This window comes from Staurois parvus, unplaced genomic scaffold (assembly GCF_062004578.1).
Source record: "Staurois parvus isolate SC_StPar_1 unplaced genomic scaffold, SC_StPar_1.0 ptg000019l, whole genome shotgun sequence".
NCBI classification, from domain to species: domain Eukaryota; kingdom Metazoa; phylum Chordata; class Amphibia; order Anura; family Ranidae; genus Staurois; species Staurois parvus.
This window is the reverse complement of record NW_028317815.1, coordinates 18,900,001-18,924,507: the sequence shown is the minus strand read 5'-3', so window position 1 is coordinate 18,924,507 and position 24,507 is coordinate 18,900,001. Positions and strand designations below refer to the sequence as shown.

The following is a 24,507-nucleotide window of genomic DNA, read 5'->3' as shown; positions in this document are numbered from 1 at the left end:
CGCAGTGTCGAAAGCAATTAGGTGATACAGATGGATACATTTTATCAAGACGTGTAGGAACTAGGTACCAGCGAAGACGTGTTTTATAATTGGGTTCGATAAGAGTAGGATTTATCGCAATTTTAGATAGAGCATTTGCCTTAGTCCGTCAAGTGTCCAGATCTAGAGAGCTGTTCAAATCCCTTTCCCGCTGAGTCATATAGGATAGCTTATAAGTGGATCAACAAGGGAAACATAAATAGTGGATAATCGACCTTTCATCATCCCAGTAGCCCCACAGGAGATCTCTAGAGGGGTGAGTGTACAGGGTTCTATAAGTAATTTGAGTTTACTGGTGATAAAAGATATAATTTGATGATAACGGAACAGTTCATTGGAGGGCATCTGGCAATTTGTCAAAAAGTATTGGAGAGAATGAGGATGAAGTCCATCTAAATAGTCTCCAATACGCAGAAAACCCTTATTGATCCACCACTGAAATGCAGATGGAGATAGGCCAGGAGTAAATTTAGGGTTACAAAAGACTGGAGCTAAATGGGTAAGTAGAGAATAGAGAGGTTTGCTGGCCTGTCATCTATCCCAGACCGTTAAAGAATAGTATAACGTAGGACAAAGGATAAGAGGACTCAACCGACTAGGAAGCCACATGAGCGCACCAATAGCATAGAGACGGCAAGATAAGGCCTCAATGCCAACCCACTGGGGAACATAACCCCTAGCGGTAGTACAAGAGAGCTGTGCTATCTGAGCCACCTGAAAATACGTCAGAAAATTAGGAAGTCCCAAACCGCCATGCTTTTTTAGGGAAATTTAAGTTGACTTGTTAACCCGAGGACGTTTTCCTTTCCATATAAATCTGGAGACTGCTGCTTATAAAATTAAGAGTTCCCGTTTGGGTACCATGATCGGCAAAGCCCGAAAGTAATATCGTCTCGGCAAAAAGGTCATCTTAACAGAATTAATTCTACAAAACCAGGATAAAGGAAGATCCTCCCAATCATGCAAGTCAGCCTTAAGTCGTTTAAAGAGAGGGGGGTAATTGGTGTTATATAGCGACGAGATAGAGCTCGTGAGATGAATCTCCAAATAAAGGAGAGAATGAGAGGCCCATTGAAAATCAAAGATATTGAACTTCCGAATCAGGTAGAGAAATATTTAAAGCAATTGTTTTAGGGGAATTAAGAGTAAGACTAGAGGCCGTAGAAAAACGATGAAATAAGTGGAGGAGACTAGGTAAAGATGTTCGATGGGTAGATATATACATAAGGACATCGTCAGCAAAATAAGCACATATATGATCTCATTGGTCACAGTAGAAATATCCAGAAATGCCAGAAATAGTAGGATCAGAACGGATAGCAATGGCAAGTGGTTCCATTGCCAAAGCGAAAAGTAGAGGGGAAAGGGGGCAGCCCTGTCTAGTACCTCACTTAATAGACAGAGGAGTTGATTTGTATCCACGAATGGAAACTTGAGCTGAAGGATTATAATAAAGAGTCCGCATTAAAGTCATAAAAGAGGGGCCAAACTTACCTAACATCTGAAATAGTCCCAAAATAAACTGTCAAATGCTTTATGGGATCTAATAACAGTATGACTTCCCTCGGTGAGGATTTGTCCCAATTGGATTGTACAGCTGACAACAAAGTCTGATGAATTTGTTCCAGTGTTTGTCGACCGCTGATGAATCCTGATTGATCATCATGAATATAATGGGCCAAAAATTTATGGAGGTGTAAAGCCAAGATTTTAGTAAGGATCTTGAGATCACAATTAAGGAGATAGGTCGATAATTAGAAACTACAGTAGCATCTTTGTAGAGTTTGGGAATAACACTGATGAATGCTTTATTTTCATCAGGAGACACTAGTCCCCCATCCCATAAATAATTAAAATAGTGGGCCATATGTGGAATCAGGAGGTCAGGGAAAGCTTTATAATAGTTATGGGTAAGGCCCATCTGGTCCTGAGGAATTATGAGGGGCGAGGGTTTTCAGGGCATTCCGAATCTCCTCACAAGAAATAGGCTATTCCATTGAGTCTCTATGGGCCTCTTGAAGAGAAGGAAGAACAGAGCTCAGGAAGTTGTCAGAAGCAGAAGAGATATCTACCTGAGACGAGTGGTATAGATCAGTATAGAAAGAATTGAACTTTTGGAGAATCTTACTGGGATCTTGAGACAAAGTACCGTTATTTAGCCTGAGTTTAGGGAGAGCTATTTAGGAATGTTTGGGAGATAGTTTGCATGCCAATAAAGTACCTGGCCTGTCTCTCAAAGTGAAAAATTTATGGTTGGACCATCGTAACTGTCAGCGGTACTAGCGAGGCATAGGTTAAGTTCTAATCAGACTTGGTCAAGTTTAACTAATAAATCTGGATCGAGATTCTGTTTGTGTTGCGTAACCAGATCAGTGTATACTTGAGTTTTAGTTAAAATAAATCATTACGAGCTTTAAGTCGTGAGGAGAGTTGAATAATAAACCCCCTGACCGAGGCCTTATGGGCTGCCCAATTAATAGCTGGGTTCGTATCATCTGCTTTGATTTCAAAGTACATTTGTAAATGTGAAGAAATATCCTGACAATATGAAGCATTGCCCAAAATAAACTAGTTAAGGCGTCCGTGAGGAGCAGTCCTTCCGTGAGTCCAGGACGAAAGTGTTAAAAAAAAAAAATCGGATCGTGATCAGACCAAGGTGTGAAAAGGATTTTAGCTGTAAGCAGTCTGGGAAGTGAGTGTGTATGAAGGAATATATGATCAATACAAGAATAGCAATTGTGAGCCCTAGAGAAATGAGAATAATCTCGAAGTTGGGTTGGTTCTCTCCAGGCATCGATAAGATCATAACCATATAGTAGCTGGGCAAACTTAAGACTCTGTCTGGAAGGCGGCTGCAGCATGGCGGCTCGGGAACTATCTAATATCTGATCTAAGGTTAAATTAGAATCACCAACCAAAATAACATCGCCCTCAAACTCTGAGGCCAAGGTGCTCAATAAAGAATGAAGAAATTCCACCTGATTAGTATTTGGAGCATAATAAATCAAAAAAAGTGAGTAGGTTTCCACTCAAGTGGCCTTTCACCAGAAGTTGGCGTCCCTCCCGATCCCGGATAATTTTAGGTTCAGTAAACGACAAACAACGGGATAAGCAAACTGCAACCCCTTATTTCTCCTTTGTGGCATTTGCAAAATAACAAAGGGGATAGTCTTTATGAACATATCGTGGGGTAAATGAAGGGGGAAAATGTGTCTCCTATAGGGCTACAATATCCGCCCCAAAAGAGCGGTATGAATTAAAGGCCTTAATATGTTTGGAGGCAGAATTGAACCCCTGAACATTTTGAGATGATAGTAGGAGGACTCCGCTGTTAGACCGCTGAGAAGACATAGTCAACAACTGATTTACTATATACGATGGGAGCCATCAGCTCTCTGAGCACCAGAATTGTCCAGAGAAACCAGGAATATGGACCGCTGACCCTCAAGGAAAAAAGAAAAAAGCAAGAGTCCCAAAAAAAAAAAAGTAAAAAGAGACTGGATACAAAAATCCTTGTGTCGAGTAACAAATGGTATTACACATAATACAGACACTTCAAACAATATACCAATAATATCAGGACTAAAGACCTGTAAAGGAATGGATCTACCCAGAGAAACAACTCAGGGGAGAGTCTTCCAAATCAAGGAGGGCCCATAGACACTCCCCGACACCAACAAAAACCCATTATTAACATAGTGCAATAATAAAGTAACCGAGCCCCATAATACTACAGTCAGCAGACGAACATATTGCAACCTCACAGATAACAAGGGGGGGAGGGGGGGAACTTGTAGTACCTCACCCACCCCACCACGCCCTCCTTCCCCCTCTCCTCCCAAGACACCTGAACAATGGAGACTAATGTTACCAAGGAACCACTGAGAAGCCATCATATATCACATTACAAAACCCACAAATTGAAATATAAACCTCAAGAAGTTTTTTTTGGTGATTTAGTCTTCCTGGAATTTGGAGCAGTCCACAATGGTGAAAGCATCGGAGGCCGAGAGGCAGATCTTGAAGGAGAATGAGATGAAGGGCTACGGGAAATGATGCCCAGTTGAAGCAGAAGTCCTTCGCCTTCATGAAATGTAGAGAACCCGTAAGGCTTTCCATTAAAGGTAAATTGTAGGCGAAAAGGGTAGGCCCACCGATAACGGTTATCCCTCTGCGGGAAAGTTGTGGCTTGAGAGACCGCCGTTTCTGGATAGTGGTCAGAGAGACATCTGCAAATACTTGTATTTTATGTCCCGCCAATTCCAACTCCGGAGTTTCCCTACTATATTTTGTGACCACTTCCTTGACCTGGAAAAAAATATGGTTTAACAATATCTCTAGGAGCCCCCCCCCCCCCCCCCCCCCTAGGGGGATCAATGCTCTAAATGATCAATTTCTGTATGAAGGTCATTGATATCGGGCATCGCGGATCGCATAAGGGATTGGGCGCAGCTGGTGAGCTTTTTCACTGACTCGGATACAGAAATTATAGCGCCTAGCCCGGTTTTCCAGATCATCAATTTTAGAATAGGCTTCCTCCAACCGATCATGTAAGTAGGTAATCGTATTAGAATTTTGGGATACATTGTGGACTATTGCATTAACTTTAGATTCAATACTGTCCAGGCGCTGGCCTAATTCCTGAAAATCTTGCTTGAGATCAGCCGCCAATTTAGTAGTAGCGCTATCCAATTCGCATTGCAGTAAATCAGCAAAACGAGCGATTAGGGTCGCATCTCCTGAACATTGTGGTGGAGCCGGAGGGAGTGCTGGCGAGTGATCAGGGCTATCAGAGTCAGGTTCCAAGCTGCTGATCTGGCTGAAGAAGATAGCTGCCATCTCATTATCCAATGGAGAGGAAGCGGGAGAATTGTGGCCTAGTGAGCAGGCCGAAGCCTGGGACTCAAATAGTGCAGGGCTGGAAGGTGATTTGGGGGGGGGGCGTGGAGGGTCACTCACCCCAGCAGATGATGCCACCGCTGTCCGGTCCCAGCTAGTAGGAGTGGTAGGGCCTGTTTTTCGCCCTCTGAGGGATAGGTACTGGCTGTGCAGAGGCAGAGGAGGTAGCCGAGGCTGTGGAAGTAGAGCCGGTCACCATTTTGGATCCCCTGCTCACCACAGGGATCGGGTGCTGGAAGCCGCCATAGCTCCGTCCCGGTATATTTAGGACGCCCTAGGGATCCAGTCTAGGACCGGGGCGATTCCCAGGAGCAGTGAGGCTTTGTGCCCATGTACGGGCTTATGTAGTGCCGGGGGTGTGCGGAGCTAAGGCCGGGATATGTGTGCCGGCCGCCCGCGCACTCCAGAAATATATAATTTAAATGACAACTTCGTGTTAAATAAAGTTTGTCATTTTCCAAAAACTTGTGGAAAAAAATAAATCTTCCGTGGACTCAATATGCCTCTCAGCAGATGGCTTAGTGTTTCTACTTTCTAAAAAAAAGGGGTCATTTGGGGGTGTTTTGTACTGTCTTGGTATTTAAGCACCTCAAGAAATGTGATGGGCAGTCAGTAAAAGCTGTGTAAATTCCATTATCTATACCATAGTTTGTAGATGCTAGAAGTCACACAAAGCAATAAATACACACTTATTGGGATTTTTTTTTTTTAACTAAAAACATGTAGCAGAATACATCTTGGCCTAAATGTCTGACAAAATTATTATTTTTTGGATATTTTTATGACAGAAATGAGAATTTTGTGGGCTTTTTTTTTTTTTTTGTTTTAGCGCCAAAAATAAAAAGCACACAGGTGATCGAATACCACCAAAAGAAAGCTCTATTTGTGTGAAAAAAAGACATAAATTTCATTTATGTACCGTATTGCATGACCGCACAATTCTCAGTTAAACTAGTGCTGCGCTGTATAGCAAAAAAAAAATAAATGGTGTAAATCGCAGTATCTATACCGTAGTTTGCAGACACTATAACTTTCACAATATCAATATACACTTAATGGAATTTTTTTTTTTTTTTACCAAAAACATGTAGCAGAATACATTTTGGCCTAAATTTATGACTAACTTTGAGTTTATTGTATATTTTTTTTTTTTTTATAGCCGAAAGTAAAAAAATTGTTTTTCTTCAAAATTTTCGGTCTTTTTTTTTTGTTTATAATGTGAAAAATATAAAGCGCACAGGTGATAAAATACCACCGAAAGAAAGCTCTATTCGTGTGAAAAAGGACGGAATTTTCGTTTGGATACAGCATTGCATTACCGTGCAATTATCAGTTGAAATAGTGCAGCGTCGAATAGCAAAAAGAGGCCTAGTCAGGAAGGGGGGTAAATCCTCAGGATGGCAAGTGGTTAATGAGAAAAAAAATTAACTTCAACAACTGCAGTATTAGGCTACAACATGACAAAATTGAAAAAAAGTGTAGGGGGGCTATGTATATTCAAGGAGTATGGTGGGGATAAAGAGCATTACCAAATGGCTGTCCAGTCAGGACTTTTCTTTGGCAGAGTGAACCTCTGTTGCCTATCTTTGTGTTGTATGTTTTTCCTTGCCATTACTTTTTACTGATACAGCTGCTTATAAACTTCTGTTTTCCTTTGGCATTGTAATGCTGTACATAATATATTAAAGTGTTTTTGTAATACTTCTAGGAACCAGTGAAAGAAGAACCTGTCAGCAAGCCTACCCCTGCTAAAATAAATAGGACAAAGCAAAGGAAAAGTTTTACCAGAAGCAGAACTCACATTGGGCAGCAACGGCGGCGACACAGAACTATAAGCACCTGTTCAGATATCCAGCCTTCTTCCCCAGATGTGGAGGTCACACCGCAGCAAGTAGAAACAGAGACTAATACACTTGTGGAAGAGCCTGTTAGTGAGAATTCTTCTACTATAGCAGTGACTGTAACTGCAGATACTGATGAAGTTACAGATATTGATTCAGTTGCACAAATCAAATGCCCATCTAAATACCCCAAAACAAAAAAGGTATGTTTTTCTGGTAAGCCAAGCATCTCAAATTGTAGCAAGCTTAAATGTATTTTTTCCTGTTCTTTGTTACAAGCTTATTTCAGTTATCCTAACTCCTAAGATGGCAAGAAGGGACACTGCCTTGGAAATGTATGGGTATTGTTTAAAGTGGTATTTAACCCAAAAATGTAATATATTGCAACTCAGTAATAGGTGTGATGGCTGTATTAATTTGGCTGTATTAATTTTCCTTTTCTAGTCTTTTTCCCTCATTTTCACCTGTTGATCTAGCCAGTAACAAACCACCTGCATCAAGAGTGCTTACACTCTGAATGAAGGAGCACAAGGGCTCCTTTGGACAACAGAATTGTTGGTCTGGGGGGAGGGGAATGTTAGATGCACTAGCAGATTTAGATACACTAAACAAATTGAAGCTGAACGCCAGCTTAAACTTTTTAAGCAGTTACAGCAGACAGTTATTTTATTTTTGGGTTATAATAAAAGCTGATTATTGTAAGTGCCGATAGTAAATAGATCGTCTCAACCATGTAACTGCTACATCTGAACAACAGCTTGTTTTGTTAAAAAAAAAAAGTCTTACTGGCCAGATCACCAGGTGAAAATAAAGGAAAGAATGCAGCCATTACATTTAAGAATTGGAAAGCTGCAATAATGTTTGCTTTTGAGTTTAGTACTGCTTTGTTTTAACTTTGGCTTGATTATAATAATACTTGAGAAAAAGGGACATGTTTTGAGTAAAACCTTTTTATAATCCAACTAAAACCAACCTCCTACCCCCTAATCCTATTCCCCCTTCCAACGCTCCCTAGCCTCCATTGCATTGAACTACTAATGCACTGCTATGTCCACTCTGTAATATAGGCTCAATCAGCCTTGACTATAGCAGCATTGTGAATGTCGATCTTTGGATCCTTAGGACCTTGATATTGGTACCATTTGAATTTAAATCCCTTATGAAGTGGCCCAAAATTATGGGAAGTCTGTGAGGATTCGCCAGTTTGCATTAGTCTTCCAACAAAACGAGAAAATATTGCAGTTATTGTAACACCTTTTGTTCATACATTACAGGACACATTACATAGATTCTGGGTTTTAGGCTCGTACCTTCAGGTGATTGGACACTAGTAAGCTTTTAAGAACATACCCCTTGGGTGCTTTCCCTATTACCCTACTCTAGAAACTCAATGTATTTATTTTTTTTGTTTGCATTTTTGCTAGTGTCCTATGGTGATTGCCCTCCTCTCCCCTATGGAGAAATCACTTCGCTTAACTTGTTTAATTTTTTTAATCTTTCAATTCGCTTCTTCACTCTCCTAGTACAGCCAAAGGAGCCGTGTATTCAGATTTGCCCAAATTCTGTAAAACTTTGCCCGCGCCACTGGAATCACCTGTAATGTTGCTTCAGGCGCTCACCTTGGCACTTGATGCAAAGCTTGTAGTCCGTGACTGGGTGCTATACAGGTCCAGGACTCTGGTCCATTTCTATGAAACCCAGTTCCTTTGGGGGGGTATGCGCATTGTGACAGGCAAAGCCTTAACTCTATTGGTCATTCTCAACAAGGGTTCTGTGGAACCGAAGCATTCCTTCAGAGGTTGGTAGTGATTCCTTGAACATGCTTTTCATTCAGTGGTGGCCAGCGGAATCACATTGATGAAGTTTTAATCTCTCTGTAAGGGTGTCATTCTGACCACCAATGCAAGCATTTTCCCACTGACCACTGATGAATTGCAGGGGTTTCTCAAGACCTACAATTTATTACAAGAGTTCCTCTTGGTTAAAAAGGTTGGGAGAGGCTGCTCAATGTGGTCCAGCATCGTAGATAGGCAAGACTGTATCACACTCTTTCTGACTGCTAATGTAAAAACAACGGCTGTGTTTGAAAAATTAAATGCAAAGTCAATACATTCAAAGTAGACAAATTCAGCCACTTGGAGCTTAGCTTTATGTAGATGACTAGGTGTTGCATCACACCATTGGTCATACACTTTACTGCCACTTCCACCTAAAGCCTTTAAAAGTGCCTTCCTCCAACTTTATCACATTGCATCAGGTCGGTCTACACCTGGGTTGCTGCATACTTTTTCTGAACACACTTATATCAAACTGCAGCTAACTGGATTAGGAGAACCGACAAAATCCTGTACTCCAGGACCACACCTTAACTAATCAAGTACAGCAGTTACATTTTTCTCTGCTCTTTTGTGTGGATGCCCTTGAACATATCATGATACAAATTTCCAGAATGCCCCTAATCATTCATGTGCAGAATTGTGTCGCTCAAAGCCTGGATAGCTGAAGCTGCCTGTAAAAAAAAAAATAACTAAATAAAGAGGTGTACTCTTGCAAGGCAGACATATTTTTGGGGAGGCCCTTGACAAATTCATAAAAGATGTCTCAGAAGGGGAGGTTTTAATTCCACAGCAGAAGATTCTAAAACCCCCTACCTCAGGAGCCTCTACATCTTCCAAATGCAGAGCACTAAACCATTCTTTCTAGGCTTCAAGTTCAAAACCCATGTTCAGCCCTTCCTTTCAGTGCAAGACTTGGCAACTAGGTCTTCCTCAAAGCCCTTTTCCCAAGGAAGCGGTGCCCTCAGGCCTAAGACCAGAAGAACGTTTGCAGTTTGCTTCTCTCCAGGTCACAGACATCCCAGATCTGTGGGTTCAAGTAGGCCCCATTCACACTTGAGCGTTTTTCAGCTCGATGCTCAGAAACGCTCAACAAAGAAAATCCCATTTATTTCAATGGCCCCTGTCACTCAAACCGTGCATGTGCTACTTTTCAACCAGATTTGAGCATTTTTGTCCCCATAGACTTAAATGGAAACCGCCTGAACAGCAAGAAATGAGCAGGGGGTTCCCCCCACAGATGTTTTCAGCTCAAACAGCAACTCCCCTCCTCTTTTCTAGCATCACTCCACATCTTTAAAAAAAAAAAAAACACATTCCTTGCTCTTATTCGTGGCCACCCTGTATCTATGATCCCAGAGATCCCATTATAAGAGCCGGGCAAGAACCACCATAGCCTGGGAGGAACTTGCTGCTCTGGTGGAACAGCTACACACTCTGCTCTCCAGATCAAGGAGAAAGGTACAGAACCTTTGTACAGCAGCCATGTGTTTTGATTCTGGTTTTCCTGTTGCATGTGCCTAGTACACATATACACATGTTTTTATTGGCCATAGCAAAATCGCTTGAAAAAATGCCTATAATATTTGCAAATCTGCTATTTAAAAAAATGCTCAAAATTGTTAAGACAACACCTGAAAACTCCTCAACTCGGTGTGAATGTAGCCTTAGGAGTTTCAAAGGGGTACAAAATAGAGTTCAAAACTCCACCCTTCATCTTTTTTTTTTCTTCTGTCAGATCAACCAAAAACTGCCCAAGGACAGTCCCTGAAGCATCTCTTGTCCCAGAGAGTAGTTGCTCTAGTACCTCCAGAAGATAGATTCAAAGGATTGTGTTCCAATTGGGTCACTGTACCAAAGCTCATTGGGGGTATGTGTAATATTCTGGACCTAAAATCCCTCGGCAAATGCCTTCAAATTTCAAAATTTTGTTCGTAATCCACAAGATCCGTTCTTTCCTCTCTGACACAAGGAATACCTGGCATCCTGTAAAAATCCAAGATGCTTATCTGCATATTCCTATTTAGCCACCTCATCAATGGTTTCTGTGATTTAAAGAGGCAGACAGTCCCTTCCAGTTTTCGTACTACCTTTTGGCCTATCCTCTGCTTCCAGAGTATTCACAAAGGTCCTAGCTCGTCTTAGTGCCCTTTTTAGAGCTTAGGGAATCCCGTTCACAGGTTATATAGATGACCTTCTGAAGGAGTCTTCTTCCAGCTGTTTTCAGATGTCCACAGGATAATTCAGATGGTCCATGTTATCAGTTGGGTGATAAGTTTCCAAAAATCTGCTCTCCATCCTTCTTTGTTTAGAATACCTGGTTCTGGTTCTGGACACATACCAAACAAAATTTTTCCTTGCAGACAAGAAAATGCAATTTCTAAGCTCACGCTTGAGATTTCAGGACAAAGAGAAATCCTGCAAGTGCATTATGTCAGCCACCACCGCCTAGATCAAGGGGAATGGCCCCCTAAACCCAGGCATCTTCAACCTGATATGTCAGGAATGAGGGACCCTAGATGTGGACAGGCTAGTCTATTTCCTCCACTACAACTTCTACCCGTTCTTTTCCACGTAATATGGCAAGAAAAGGCGGTGATGCTCATTTGTACCAAACCGCCCTAGAAGAATCTGGTACACAGACATACTCTTGACTAATAGGAGACAACCCTTGGCCTCTTCCCAACAGTCCTTACGTCTTGGGACCCTCTGTTCCACCCTGCTTCCTAGTTTCTGGTTTAACATCATGGCTGTTGAAGCCCAGGTGTCAAGAGACAGAGGGGTCTCTGAGTCTGTTATTACTACTTTTGCTAAAAGCAAGAAAAGCCACTTCCAGACAGATCTACTATTGTATTTGTAAATCTTTCTTTACATGGTGTGATTACAGCCACTTCTGTCTTTGAGTTTACTCAGTGCCTCAAATTCTGGCCTTACAATCAGGTATGGACCAGAACTTTTGGCATTAGGCACTTTTAAATTACAGGTTTTCCATTTTAACGCATGGCTTCACTCTCCTATGTCAAAACTTTATTTAACCGCCTCCCGCCCCCCATATAGTAATATGACGGACGCAAGGTGGTTCTCTCGTTATGGCAGGATGTCATATGACGTTCTCCCTTTCTAACCGCACATGCGCGGCTCCCAGAGCGCGTGGTGTTCGGCAGCGCGCTGTGTCCCTTGGACACAGCGGATCACCGATCCATGGAAAGAGCCAAAGTCGTCGGCTCGGTCATGTGATCAGCTCCATCCAATCACCGCTGATCACATGTAAACAGGGAAATGCCGGTTATCGGCATTTCTCTCCCCACGAGCTGTCACGCTGACAGCTCGTGAGGAGAGAAGAGTCGGTAATCGGCATTCCTTGGAGGGGACATGTACACAGATCATCAGAGTACTGATGATCAGTGTGCCCTGATGATCTGTGTAGCCCCAGCAGTGCCACCTGTCAGTGTCCATCAGTACCAGCTCTCAGTGCTCATCCATGCCACCTGCCAGTGCCACATCAATGCCACATTTCAGTGTCACATAGTGCCCATCTGAGCTGCCTTTCAGTGTCACCCATCAGTGCTAGTCAGTGCCACCTATCCGTGCCATATGAGTGCTGCCTTTCAGTGCCCATCAGTGATGCCTGTCAGTGCTCATCAGTGCCACCTATCAGTGTCCATCAGTGCAGCCTATCAGTGCCCATCACTACAGCCTAATTAGTGCACATCAGTGAAGGAGAAAAATCACTTATTTACAAAATCTAATAAAAACTAAGAAACGTGTTTTGTTTCTGTTTTTTGTTGTGTTTTTTTTTTTGTTGTTTTTTTCAAAATCTTCAGTGGTTTTTGGTTTGTTTTAAGAAAAAATAAAAAACCCAGAGGTGATTAAATACCACCAAAATAAAGCTCTATCTGTCACAAAAAGTGATAAAAATTTCATATCACAGTGTTGCATGACCGCGCAATTGTCATTCAAAGTGCAACAGCGGTGAAAGCTGGAAATTGGCCTGGGCAGGAAGGGGGTATAAGTGCCCTGTAGGCTAGTGGTTAAAGTAGATCTCCATTCTGAAAGAGTCAGCAGTTACAAAAACTGTAGCTGCCGAGTTAAAATTACAACCGGCCACCTTTCCAACGATCCAGCGGTGCACTCACGGCAGCCGGGTTCACCCGGCTGTCCACTCTCCCTGGTTCCAGCATCTTAAGTGTGGGCACCCGGCAGTGACAGCTTGCGGCTTCACAGCCAGGATCCCACTGCGCATGCTCAAGTAGCACTGGGCATTGTGAAAGGTCTTGGAAGACTAGGGGACTAGTCACATGTCCCAGAAGACTGGAGGGTGATGGAGAACTTCTGCGGAAGTAGAAGCGGGTACTTGTCAAAATTGGGTACAATTGTTCATGGGAAGCAGGGACCAGTCCTTAAAGTGGTGCTTCACAGTTTGATTGGAGCTCTGCTTTAAGGTGTATTTTACATTGAGCTTCCTTTGCAGCACCCTATGCTTCCATGGGATCTTAACTTGGTTCTCTATGCCCTGCAGAGAACCCTTTGAACCCAATAGGGATATCTCTTTTAGATTACCTCTCCTGTGAAGTGTTTTGTTTTTTAATCTTTTTTTTCAATGTTTAAATTTTTTTTTTTTTTTTTTGGATGCTATCATGTCTGTCAGATGTGTCCTGAGTTGGTGGTGCTCATATATAAGGAGCCATTCTTCACAATGGCAAGGCAGTGGTATGCCCAAGACCATCCTTTCTTCCTAAGGTGGTAGGTGTTAAGGTGAGGGCTTCCTGGGCATTTTGACACCACACCTCCATAGCCCAGCTTTGTAATGCTGCCACTTAATGCTCTGTTCATACCTTTTCAAAGTTCTACCAGGTGGGCATCTAGTCTTCTACAGGTGCAGTGTTCAGCCACAAGTTTCTTGCAGTTGCACTCTGAAGTTGTCTGTTGACTTTTGTTGGGCCCGTTGTCAGTTATGTTTATTTATTGCCCACCCTTCTCATTCATTGCTTGGGAATATCCCAGGGTTTATGAAGACCCTGCGTGTGTTGTGTACTGTACCGTTAAGGAATTTTGACTTGCCTGTAAGTTTGCATATCTTACAGTATAGGACACAGGCCAACCTCCCTTCTATTCTTTGTTACTCTGCATTGCTTGCTACACAATGGAGGATTCACACAATGGGGCACAGCTATAGGGGAGGCACCCAGGGGATGTACACTGAAAAGTCACCTGAAGGTACAAGCCTAAAAACCAGGGTCTGAATACTCAGCCTGTGTCCTGTACTGTACTCCAAGATTTGGAATTTACAGGCAAGTCAAAAGTCCTCTTTCTTTTAAGCATAACATTTATATCTTCTTCATACAGTATAACATTTTGTAGTTTGTCTTGCATGTTTAACCACTTGCCTAACGGGCACTTATACCCCCTTCCTTACCAGGCCAATTTTCAGTTTTCAGCGCTGTCGCGCTTTGAATGACAATTGCGTGGTTATGCAACATTGTACCCATATGAAATTTTTATGATTTTTTTTTTCTCACAAATAGAGCTTTCTTTTGGTGGTATTTACTTGCCACTGGAGATTTTATTTTTTGCGCTATAAACAAAAAAAAAAAAGAGCAACAAAATTGGGAAAAAAAAGGTTTCTTTGTTTCTATTATAAAATTTTGCAAACAGGTAATTTTTCTCCTTTACTGATGTGCGTTGATGAGGCTGCGCTGATAGGCGGCACTAATGAGGTGGCACTGATGATGGGTACTGATAGGCGGCACTGGTGGGTGGCACTGCTGGGCACCGATCACCAGGTCACTGATCATCAGTGCCCTGATGATTGGTGCCGATCCCTGCTCTGACAACTGCCCTCCCAGAACTGTCCGGCCGCAGTGTAGCCGTCATTTGGCTATCTGCGGTCGGCAACTGGCTAAGAAATGCTTCACACAAAATAATTTGAAGTTCTCATTTAAATAAAATTGCTAGTCAAAAGGTAAGAAAGCATGGACAGAAAAGTGTGGCTCCCAGAGCAGCATATCACAGTGGTCTGGCTATACTGCACAACGCGCAGTAGTATAAGGGACAGCTTGGAGTGAAGTATTATGTACTTTTAGCAACAAAATGCCCACTGGTTTAGGTTGTTGACAATGTACTAAATTGTTAAAATACACTATATTGCCAAAAGTATTGGGACACCCCTCCAAATCATTGGATTCAAGTGTTCCAATCACCTCCATGGCTACAGGTGTATACAGTCAAGCACCTAGGCAATGACAGAGTGGGGTCAGTGCATGCTGAACGCACAGAAGTCACCAAATGTCTAAAGCTAAAGACCTCCAAACTTTGTGTGTTCTTCAGATTAGCACAACAGCAGTGCATAGAGAGCTTCACAGAATTGTTTCCATGGCCAAACAGCTGCATTCAAGCCTTACATTACCAAGTGCAATGCAAAACGTCGGATACAGTGGTGTAAAGCACTGGACTCTAGAGCAGTGGATACATGCTCTCTGGAGTGACGAATCACGCTTCTGTCTGGCAATCCGATGGCCGTGTCTGGGATTGGTGGTTGACAGGAGAACGGTACTTGCCTGACTACATTGTGTAAAGTTTGGTTGAGGGGGGATTATGGTGTGGTGTTGTCTTTCAGGGGTTGGGCTTGGCCCCTTAGTTCTAGTGAAGGGAACTCTTAAGGCGTCAACATGCCAAGACATTTTGGACAATTTCATGCTCCCAACATTGTGGGGACAGTTTGGGGATGGCCCCTTCCTTTTCCAACATGACTACGCACCGGTGCACAAAGCAAGGTCCATAAAGACATGGATGAGCGAGTTTGGGGTGGAGGAACTTGACTGGCCTTCACAGAGTCCTGACCTCATCCTGACAGAACACCTTTTGGGATGAATTAGAGTGGAGACTGTGAGCCAGGCCTTCTCATTCGACATCAGTGCCTGACCTCAGCAATGTGCTTCTGGATGAATGGTCAAACATTCCCAGAGACACACTCTTAAACCTTGTGGACAACCTTCCCAGAAGAGTTGAAACTCTTATAGCTGCAGAGGGTGGGCTAACTCATTATTGAACCCTACTGACTAAGACGCCATTTAAAGTCCTTGTGCATGTAAAGAGAGACGTCCCAATACTTTTGGCAATATGGTGTGTTACAGTGCTTGTCTGGTATGAAAGCAGAAAACTCATAAAGGGAAAGCCAGTTGCTTTATTCACTGTAACAGTCTGCACACTAGCATGTTCTCATGAAAATGCAGTTGAAGCTTTGCTTCTTATGTCTGATCAATAATGCATACATTGCCATTTTGTTTACAGTCTTGACTATTCACTTGTATGACACTTCAAAAATGGAAGGGCTTGTTGTATACAGTATGTATCAAAGGTGGTTTATTCCCCCCCCCCCCCCACATGAGAATTTTAATACGTACTAATACATGTAATCTATAAAAGGAATGAACATGTAGAATAACCCTTAGAGTACATCATTTTGTGGCTTGAACAGTGCAATATGTCTATAGTTAATAGACTTGTGGGTGTTTTTTTTCCATTTTTAATATGAGATTTTCACAAACCTCAGCCTGCTTGAAATCTCTGTAAACCTCTGTTAATGTAGCAGCAGCCATCTTCATGTAGATGTTACCTGCTGTACACTGTGAGAATGTTTGATTGCAGTTTTTGGCTATAAATTTTAACACGTTTTAGTTTTAATTTAAAAAAAAAAAAACAAAAAACACAAAAACCTTGTTTCTTTATTGTTCATTGAGATGCGTATCTTGATGAGTTGGGTACAATGGGGTTATACTGTTGCCTATGGGAAAAATGGAAACTAGGTACATAAAACCTTAAGGGGGCTGCCCTTCAGTTTCCTAACTTTTCCCACCTCACAACTGCTCAGTTTTGCTTGGTGTCCTTAGCAGAATGCATGTTTCTTTCTCTTCTGCTGTATTTTCTGACTGTTTTTGAAGATTTGTTTCCACTATCAATAGCCATTTGTAGATTTAGTCCAGATATTGGACATTCCGGAAGACACCCAACGACAACTGTGGTGGACATTCCAGGGATGGTGAACTGACAGGCAGATCTCATGAGACATCTGCAATTCTCTGTCGGGATGTTCTAAGCCATATATCTGTGTTGAAGGATGCCAGATGTGGGTTAGTGTTTCTGTTCAATCCTGATAGGTTCTTTCCAGGATGCAGAACTGACAGTGGATACAGCAGATACCCTGGTAGTGGGATCAGTATAACCCATACATTTTCTCCACTTAAACGTTTTACCTTGTTTGGTATACCAGCCTTGCTCCTCTGTTAGCTGATGATCCATGGCCTCTAAAAGATCAGCCAGTTCTGTTACAGGCTGACCTTCCACCTTGCTTCTCGGTTGCTGACTTTGAAGGCCTGCTGTTGAGAACCCTGGTTTAGAGAGATGGGCATTTTGCATTCTGTAATCCCAACCTTGTTATAAAATTCACAAATCTTTTTTTCCTGCAAGACTTCTCATTGAACATGACAGACTTTTTTTTTTTTTTTCTCCACTGGTGAACACCTGGGTGTTTTCTTATGTGCTTTTTGGTGGACTGTGTTCTTTATTCTGCAGTTAGGGAATAAACAACACTTGGCCCTTAGCACCACTAAAGGGCAGGTGTCTGCACTGTCTATTCTTTTTCAGTGTCCACTTGCTGATTGGTAATTTAATACCAGGGTGGTAGGTATCCCTTACAGCCTTGGGATATAAATCTAGTCTACTCTGTGCTACAAAGACCTTCTTTTATACTTATTCAGGACATATCTTTGATGTTGCTATCCCGCATTGTCTTGTAGGGAGCCTTAAATATGTATAAGACAAGGCTGTTTTAAAACCAAGAACCTGCTTTTACCCTAGTTTTGGATAAAGTGGAAAGGGATAAGAATATGTGTCTGTTTTTTTTTTATTGCTGTCTGTGCCCCCCCCCCCCCCATTTGTCCTGTTTTACGGTTCTCAAAGGTGAAAGTAAAAACATCCTAAATTACGGGTTGTCCCCAGAACATTAATGCGATTGGGGGGAGATTTTCCAATGGAGACACTAGTTCTGGTGATGCGCTCACTTCATTTTTTGGCTATGGGATTGGAAGTGATGGGAAATCTCCCCCACAGAACACAAGTGGGCAAAAAAAAAAACTTGCCCGGGTTATAACTCTCCCTTCCTCTATCCAAAATGAAAGAACAATATGCCTTTGGCTAGTTCTACCTTAAAACAGGTTAATTCCTGGCTATTTCGCTTGCCCATTTGCCACAAGGATCTTTCTACAGGATGGTCTTCACCTGGGTTGCACCCTACTCCTTCTAGATATACTTACTTAATTCTGAGAATTCTAGGCCTCATGATAGCCTCTTTCAAGGCATTGTCATTTGCCCAATCTCCTTGGAGACCTCTCCAGTCATCATTTTGTCCACCTGGAAGGAAACCAGCCAGATTTTCTCATGGATGAAATTGCTGTCCATCGATCTGTGGTCAACATCCTATGAGAGGACAAATGGAAAGAAAATTACCTCAGTTGCCACTGCCTGAGTTAAGGTAACATGTTAAACCCGATCTATCAGAGATGGGGGACCCTGAATGTGTATATCTTGATCTCCAGATTCAACAACAAGCTTACCTCTGTTTGTGGCCAGGACCAGGGATTCTCTATCGCCGTCACTGCATTGACAATTCAATGGTCTCTGTTCAGGCTAATCTATGCATTCACTCAGTATGAATATGTACCTAGTCTGCTCAGCAAAATCGAGCAAGAAAAGAAGCCAGTCATTCTCTTTTCACCAAACTGGCCCCTGGCTTCTCATCAGGCCGGACTTGCTGCCTTGGGACCCTCTATTCCGTCCTGCTTCTCAGTTACTAATTTTAAAGGCATGGCTTTTGAAGTCCACACCTTAAGAGACAGAGGGGTCTCAGATCTTTATGAAAGTGACTTTTTTTTTTTTTTTTGGCCTTTTAGCAAGGTAAAAACAGACTAAATTATTGCACCTGGAAATCCTTCTTTGCCTGGTGTGAACACACGCACTAAAGTCCTAGAGATTATTATATGCCTCAGGTTCTTGCCTTCTTACAATCAGGACTTGACCAGAACTTGGTTTTAAAACTTTGAAAGAACCAGTTTTGGCCTTACTTTTTCAAAAACCTCTAGCCTCAGAAAATTATCACAAGACAATTACAGGTTGAAATACTTGGAATACATTGTGTTCAGAGCTTTTCAGGCTTTTAATGGATCTCTGGCAATTCTCACCTTTCTAAGTGATCCCAGTGAGAAACAGGTCTGTCCGTTTTTTTCATTTAAGAAACCAGTGTTCACTCCAAATGATAATACCCTGGCAGCATAAGTTACATGCAGCATAAGTTACATATAGCATAGTACAGCCTTTTTCAACCAGGGTGCCTTCAGGATTCTTCAGGGATACCTTGGCAAAATGCCTGAAAAAATGTTTTTTTACCAAAAAGTATATACAAGGTGGATCAAGCCTACCTTTTTTTTTAGTTACAAAAAGCAAGCACAGGAGTGATGCCATCCTGCACTGACCAATCAAGAAAGTTGAAGAAGCACCCAGAAGAAACTGGGGAAAAGATGTGGGCGCAGGTTTTTATTTTGTACCATTGCAACCTTCCAGCCGCCAGCACTCTTAACAGCCAATGATGTCATCAGTTGATAAGGAGGACATAGGGCGCCTGCACAGCATCCATGTTTGCCCCTTCCTTGCCCCTCTCCATCAGCATTGTGGTCACGTTACCTGAGTGAAGGAGAAGAGAAACTGGAATACTAGTCATTAACGGTGTGCAAATGTGTATTTACTTTTGAAAGACTAAGGCAGCCCATAGACGAATCCGGGTTTTTTTTCGCCACAGTCGATTACATGGATTGAAATTCAGCCAGTCCTTGCTGAACAGGCCAAATTTAATGCATTTATGACTAGCCTAAATCTCTTCTAATGTTGGGTGTCCTACATGTGGATGTTGCTGCATTATGTAAAACTGTTTAGTTTTTTGCATATTAGAATAGGGTGCCTCGAGATTTGTAATAATTTTAAAAAGGGTGCATTGACAAAAAAAGTTGAGAAACACTGGATTAGTTGATAGAGAACTATAAAAAAAACCTTAAATATTTATAATATTTGAAATTAAAACTTGGCATTCAATAATGATGCTAGACTCTAGGTATGTATACCAGCGTTAAAACCAAAAAGATTATGTACTTAGGATAATTCCCTCAGTCCTGTTGGATCAACTTGATGTTTTGTTTGCTTTGTATTTATTTGAAATATTAATAGGATTGCACTAAAAACTTCTCTCCTTTATCAAAACCTTTAGTCAAGGTGTATCACAGATCAGGCCTCCCTTACAGCACCATGTACTTCCTTGTTTCTGACCTGCAGAAACCACCCTTTGAATCCATCAGGAATATTTCCTTAGATGACCTCTCCTGCAAAGTAGCCTTTTTGGTTGCTATCACGTCTATCAGACGTGTCTCTGAGCTGGTAGCTCTTTTGTAAGTAGCTGTCCCTTATTCTTAACAATGATAAGGTAGTCCTACACCCAAAACCATCCTTCCTTCTTAAAGTGCTAATAAAGGTTCAGATGTTTTTATTTTAATTTAATTAAAAAGGTAATGGTTTTGCACCAAGCAGCCCTGATCCTTCTCTTCACGGGTCCCCTACTGGCTCCTCCCCTCTGCTGTGTGCCCCCAGATCAAACTGGTTGCTCTGGGGGCACTTGTGAGTAACACACAGAGCACAGCTCGCCTTACCCCCACTCCCCCCTCACTGTCTGTGATTGGCAGCAGCAAATGGCTTCTGATGCTGTGTCTCAGCCAATGAGGAGGGAAAGCTGCTGCTCTCGTGCACATTGCTGGATCAAGATCAGTAAGTATTAGGGTGGGCTGAGAGGGGAGCTGTGCACACTGAATGTTTTTTTACTTAAAAACATAAATCCCTTCAGCCTTTAGAACCACCAGAAGGGTGGTATCCGTCTTCTACCTCAGTGAAGACAAAGTCCTTCTGTCTTTGTGCCCTGCTCCATAGCACCCAAAGGAAATTGCTCTCCATTCCCGGGACATAATCAGAGCCTTCAGAGTCTACCTCAAAGCCACAGCCTCTATCGCTAGAGCTTACACACTAAAGAAGAAAACTCATCCTGCACTTTTACCAATCCACTCCACGAGGTCATTCTTTCGGGGGTTCCAGCACAAAGCCTTTGTGGTCCAGCTTTTTAAGGCTGCCACCTGGTCCTTTATTCATAACCTTCAAAGTGTTACAAGGTGGACCGTCAAATCTTCTGTGAATGCAGCATTTGGCCACAAGGTTCTTGTAGGGGCACTCTGGAGTTGGGTCTGTTGGCACATTTCTTTTTGCCTAGTTGGTGCTCACCCTTCTCATTCATTGCTTGGGGACATACCTTGGTCTGCGAATACTCTGCCTGTGCGCTGAATATTTAAGATGAGGAGAATTTTGACTTTCCTGTAAATTCCATATCTGAAGTATAGTACGGGACACTGTACACCGTCCCTTCTACCCTTTTGTATCTCTGAAGTGTTTGCTACAAAATTGAGGACTCGAGAGAGAGTGCGGTAGGGTTATAGGGAGGCTTCCAGGGGGGCATGTCCTAAAAAGCTTTGGCAGAATCCAAACACTTGAAGGTACTAACCCATAACTTGGGTCTGTGAATACTCAGCCCGTGCCCTGTACTGTTCTTCGGTGGAATTTACTGGTGCGTCAAAATATTACATATATTATAAAATCGGCTAGAAAATCCTTTTGCACTGGATACTGCAAACTAGTAGTGAGCTACTTTCACTTAATGCAACACAAATTAAAAAAATGGCTTGATGTAAATGTGGTATTGTCATGTCATTGTCTGTCTGGTATAGCCTGTCTGCCCTGAAAACTATGCTGGTAGGACTAAACTGAGCCTTTATTTTGTATTCTAGCACTTGGTTAATGAATGGTTAAGTGAAAAGCATGAAAAGTCTGGCAAACATGGGGAGACGTTTCTGGAGAGACCTTTACGGATAACCACAGACCCCGAAGTTCTCGCAACACAGCTAAATTCTTTACCAGGTCTTGTCTACAGTGCACATGTGTATACCACTCCAAAGCACTATATTCGATTCACCTCTCCATTCCTGTCTGATAAAAAGAAGAAACAAAAAGATGAAGAGAATGGTTTGGGTTACTGCAAAAAGGTACAGCTTGCTACAGCCTTAGTGAATCTTTCTTTTATAGGACTTTAAACTACAGACTATATAGCACAATGTGTACTATATGTAATATAAGTACATCTATGCTAAAAGTGGTCTGGTTTAACTTTGCTGTTTATAGTACAGATTACTTTGCTGGCAATGGATAGAGTGTGACAGAAGATCTGATAATAAGCTTTGTATCTTTTATGAGACTGAGACAGGTTACTGATCAGGTTGCTTTTGTTTAAATTGCTCTGTTCTCTTCATTTACTTAACCTCTACAGTCTGTTGGTGCAGACCTTTTGTGGCAAAAGAACATCTGTGCTCAGCACATTGTTTGTTTTTTAATAAGTGCTTAATCTAGTCAAAGATCAGAGAGGTATGTTTGAGCAATGAAGCAAACTTATTTTACAGTTTTCCTTTTAGATTTACCAAAAACCATACAGTGAAGGAAATAAGTAATTGATCCCCTGCTGATTTTGAATGTTTGCCGACTCACAAAGAAACGATCAGTCTAAAAATCGAATGGTAGGTGTATTGTAACACAGAGACAGAATAGCAACAAAACATTCAAAAGAAATGCATGTCTAACAAATTATGCACTGATATGCATGTTCATGAGGGAAATAAGTATTTGGTCCCTTATTCAGCAGGATTTCTGGCTACCAGGTGTCTTTCTTACAGGTAACAAGCTGAGATTAGAAGCAGTCTCTTAAAGGGAGTGCTGCTAATCTCATTTTGTTACCTGTATAAAAGGCACCTGTCCACAGGAGCAATCAAACAATCAGATTTCAAACTCTCCACTATGGCAAAGACCAAAAAGCTGTCCAAGGATGTCAAGGACAAGATTGTAGACCTACACAAGGTTGGATTGGGCTGCAAAACTATCGCCAAGCAGCTTGGTGAGGAGGTGACAACAGTTGTGCAATCATTCGCAAATGGAAGAAACAAAACAACTGTCAGTCTCCCTAGGTCTGGTGCACCATGCAAGATCTCACCTCGTGGAGTGTCAATGATCATGAGAACAGTGAGGAATCATCCCAGAACTACATGTGGGGATCTTGTCAATAATCACCAGGCAGCTGGGACCACAGTCACCAAGAAAACCATTGGTAACACACTACGCCGACAAGGATTGAAATCCTGCAGTGCCTGCAAGGTCCCTCTGCTCAAGAAAGCACATGTCCAGGCCCATCTGAACATCTGAATGATGCAGAGGAGGACTGGTTGAAAGTGTTGTGGTCAGATAAGACCAAACTTGAGCTCTTTGGCATCAACTCAACACGCCGTGTTTGGAGGAGGAGGAGGAATGCTGCCTATGACCCCAAGAACACAATCCCAACTGTCTAACTTGGTGGTGGAAACATTCTGCTTTGGGGGTGTTTTTCTGCTAAGGGGACAGGACAACTGCACTGTATCAAAGGGACGATGGACGGGGCAATGTACCATCAAATCTTGGGTGAGAACCTTCCCTCAGCCAGGGCATTGAAAATGGGTCATGGATGGGTGTTCCAGGATGACATTGACCCAAAACACACGGCCAAGGCAACAAAGGAGTGGCTCAAGAAGATGCACATTAAGGTCCTGGAGTGGCCTAGCCAGTCTCCAGACCTTAATCTGATTGAAAATCTGTGGAGGGAGCTGAAAGTTTGAGTTGCCAAACGTCCGCCTCCAAACCTTAAGGACTTGGAGAGAATCTGCCAAGAGGAGTGGGCCAAAATCCCTCCTGAGATGTGTGCAAACCTGGTGACCAACTACAGGAAACGTCTGACCTCTGTGATTGCCAACAAGGGATTTGCCACCAAGTACTAAGTCATGTTTTGTGAAAGGGATCAAATACTTATTTCCCTCAAGAACATGCAAATCAGTGCATTATTTGTTAGACATGCATTTCTTTTGAATTTTTGTTGCTATTCTGTCTGTGTTACAATACACCTACTATTCGATTTTTAGACTGATCATTTCTTTGTGAGTGGGCAAACATTCAAAATCAGCAGGGGATCAAAATACTTATTTACTTCAACGTATAATATGAGGTCAAACCTAAACAACTCTTTCAATGTGTATCCAATAAAGGCAGACCCTTGCACTACATAGTTGAAGGTAAATGTAAAGGAGATTGTACAGAAATTGTACAAGAAAATGTTATACTATATGGCCAGCTTTATGCTTGTAAATTAAATGGTAGAGTGTAGGTGAAAGTAGATACATCAGGTATGTGCTGTTGAAATGTAGTTGGTGTCGGTGTGTGGATGTGGTCTGTAGTGTAGAAAAGGAGAGACTGATTGGCAGTCAAGTGGAGTAAAGCAGCAGTAAAGATTCTGACATGTGAGAAGTAGATAAACCTGTTATTTGAGCAACCAGAACACTGCTATTGCTGACCTCTTCCCCTAGTCACCTGGCTGTTATGCAGACTATTTACTTTGAATCCCTGACCCAAAAAAGTATGTGCATATGGAAATTTCTTTATATGAACACTTGATCTGAGTCAGTAACTCAGAAATGCTCAACAGTCAGCCAACTAGCATTTTCAGAAGGTTGACAGTGGCAGCTTTTTATCCATATGTCTTACTTTACATCAAAGGATGAAAGTGTGATTACCTTAAAGTGTTACAAAGCCCACAACCATAAAATCAGTCTGTATAATACAGTAAAGCATGTTTGCTATACTCACTGTGAAACCTAGGGGGTTAATCCTGTGCATTTTGTAAAAAG

General features: G+C 42.1%; 1 protein-coding gene across 5 annotated transcripts in view; it reads left to right on the top strand.

Moving 5' to 3' along the window:
* The window catches only part of KMT2E (lysine methyltransferase 2E (inactive)), a 157,504-nt gene that overhangs the window by 100,868 nt on the left and 32,129 nt on the right, over positions 1-24,507 (top strand). For all 5 annotated transcript variants that reach the window (XM_089685451.1, XM_089685460.1, XM_089685469.1 and 2 more), the window contains 2 exons: positions 6,647-6,982; positions 21,541-21,795. In XM_089685451.1, the coding sequence (XP_089541577.1) occupies positions 6,647-6,982; positions 21,541-21,795 (591 nt within the window). The remainder of the gene's footprint in view (positions 1-6,646; positions 6,983-21,540; positions 21,796-24,507) is intronic.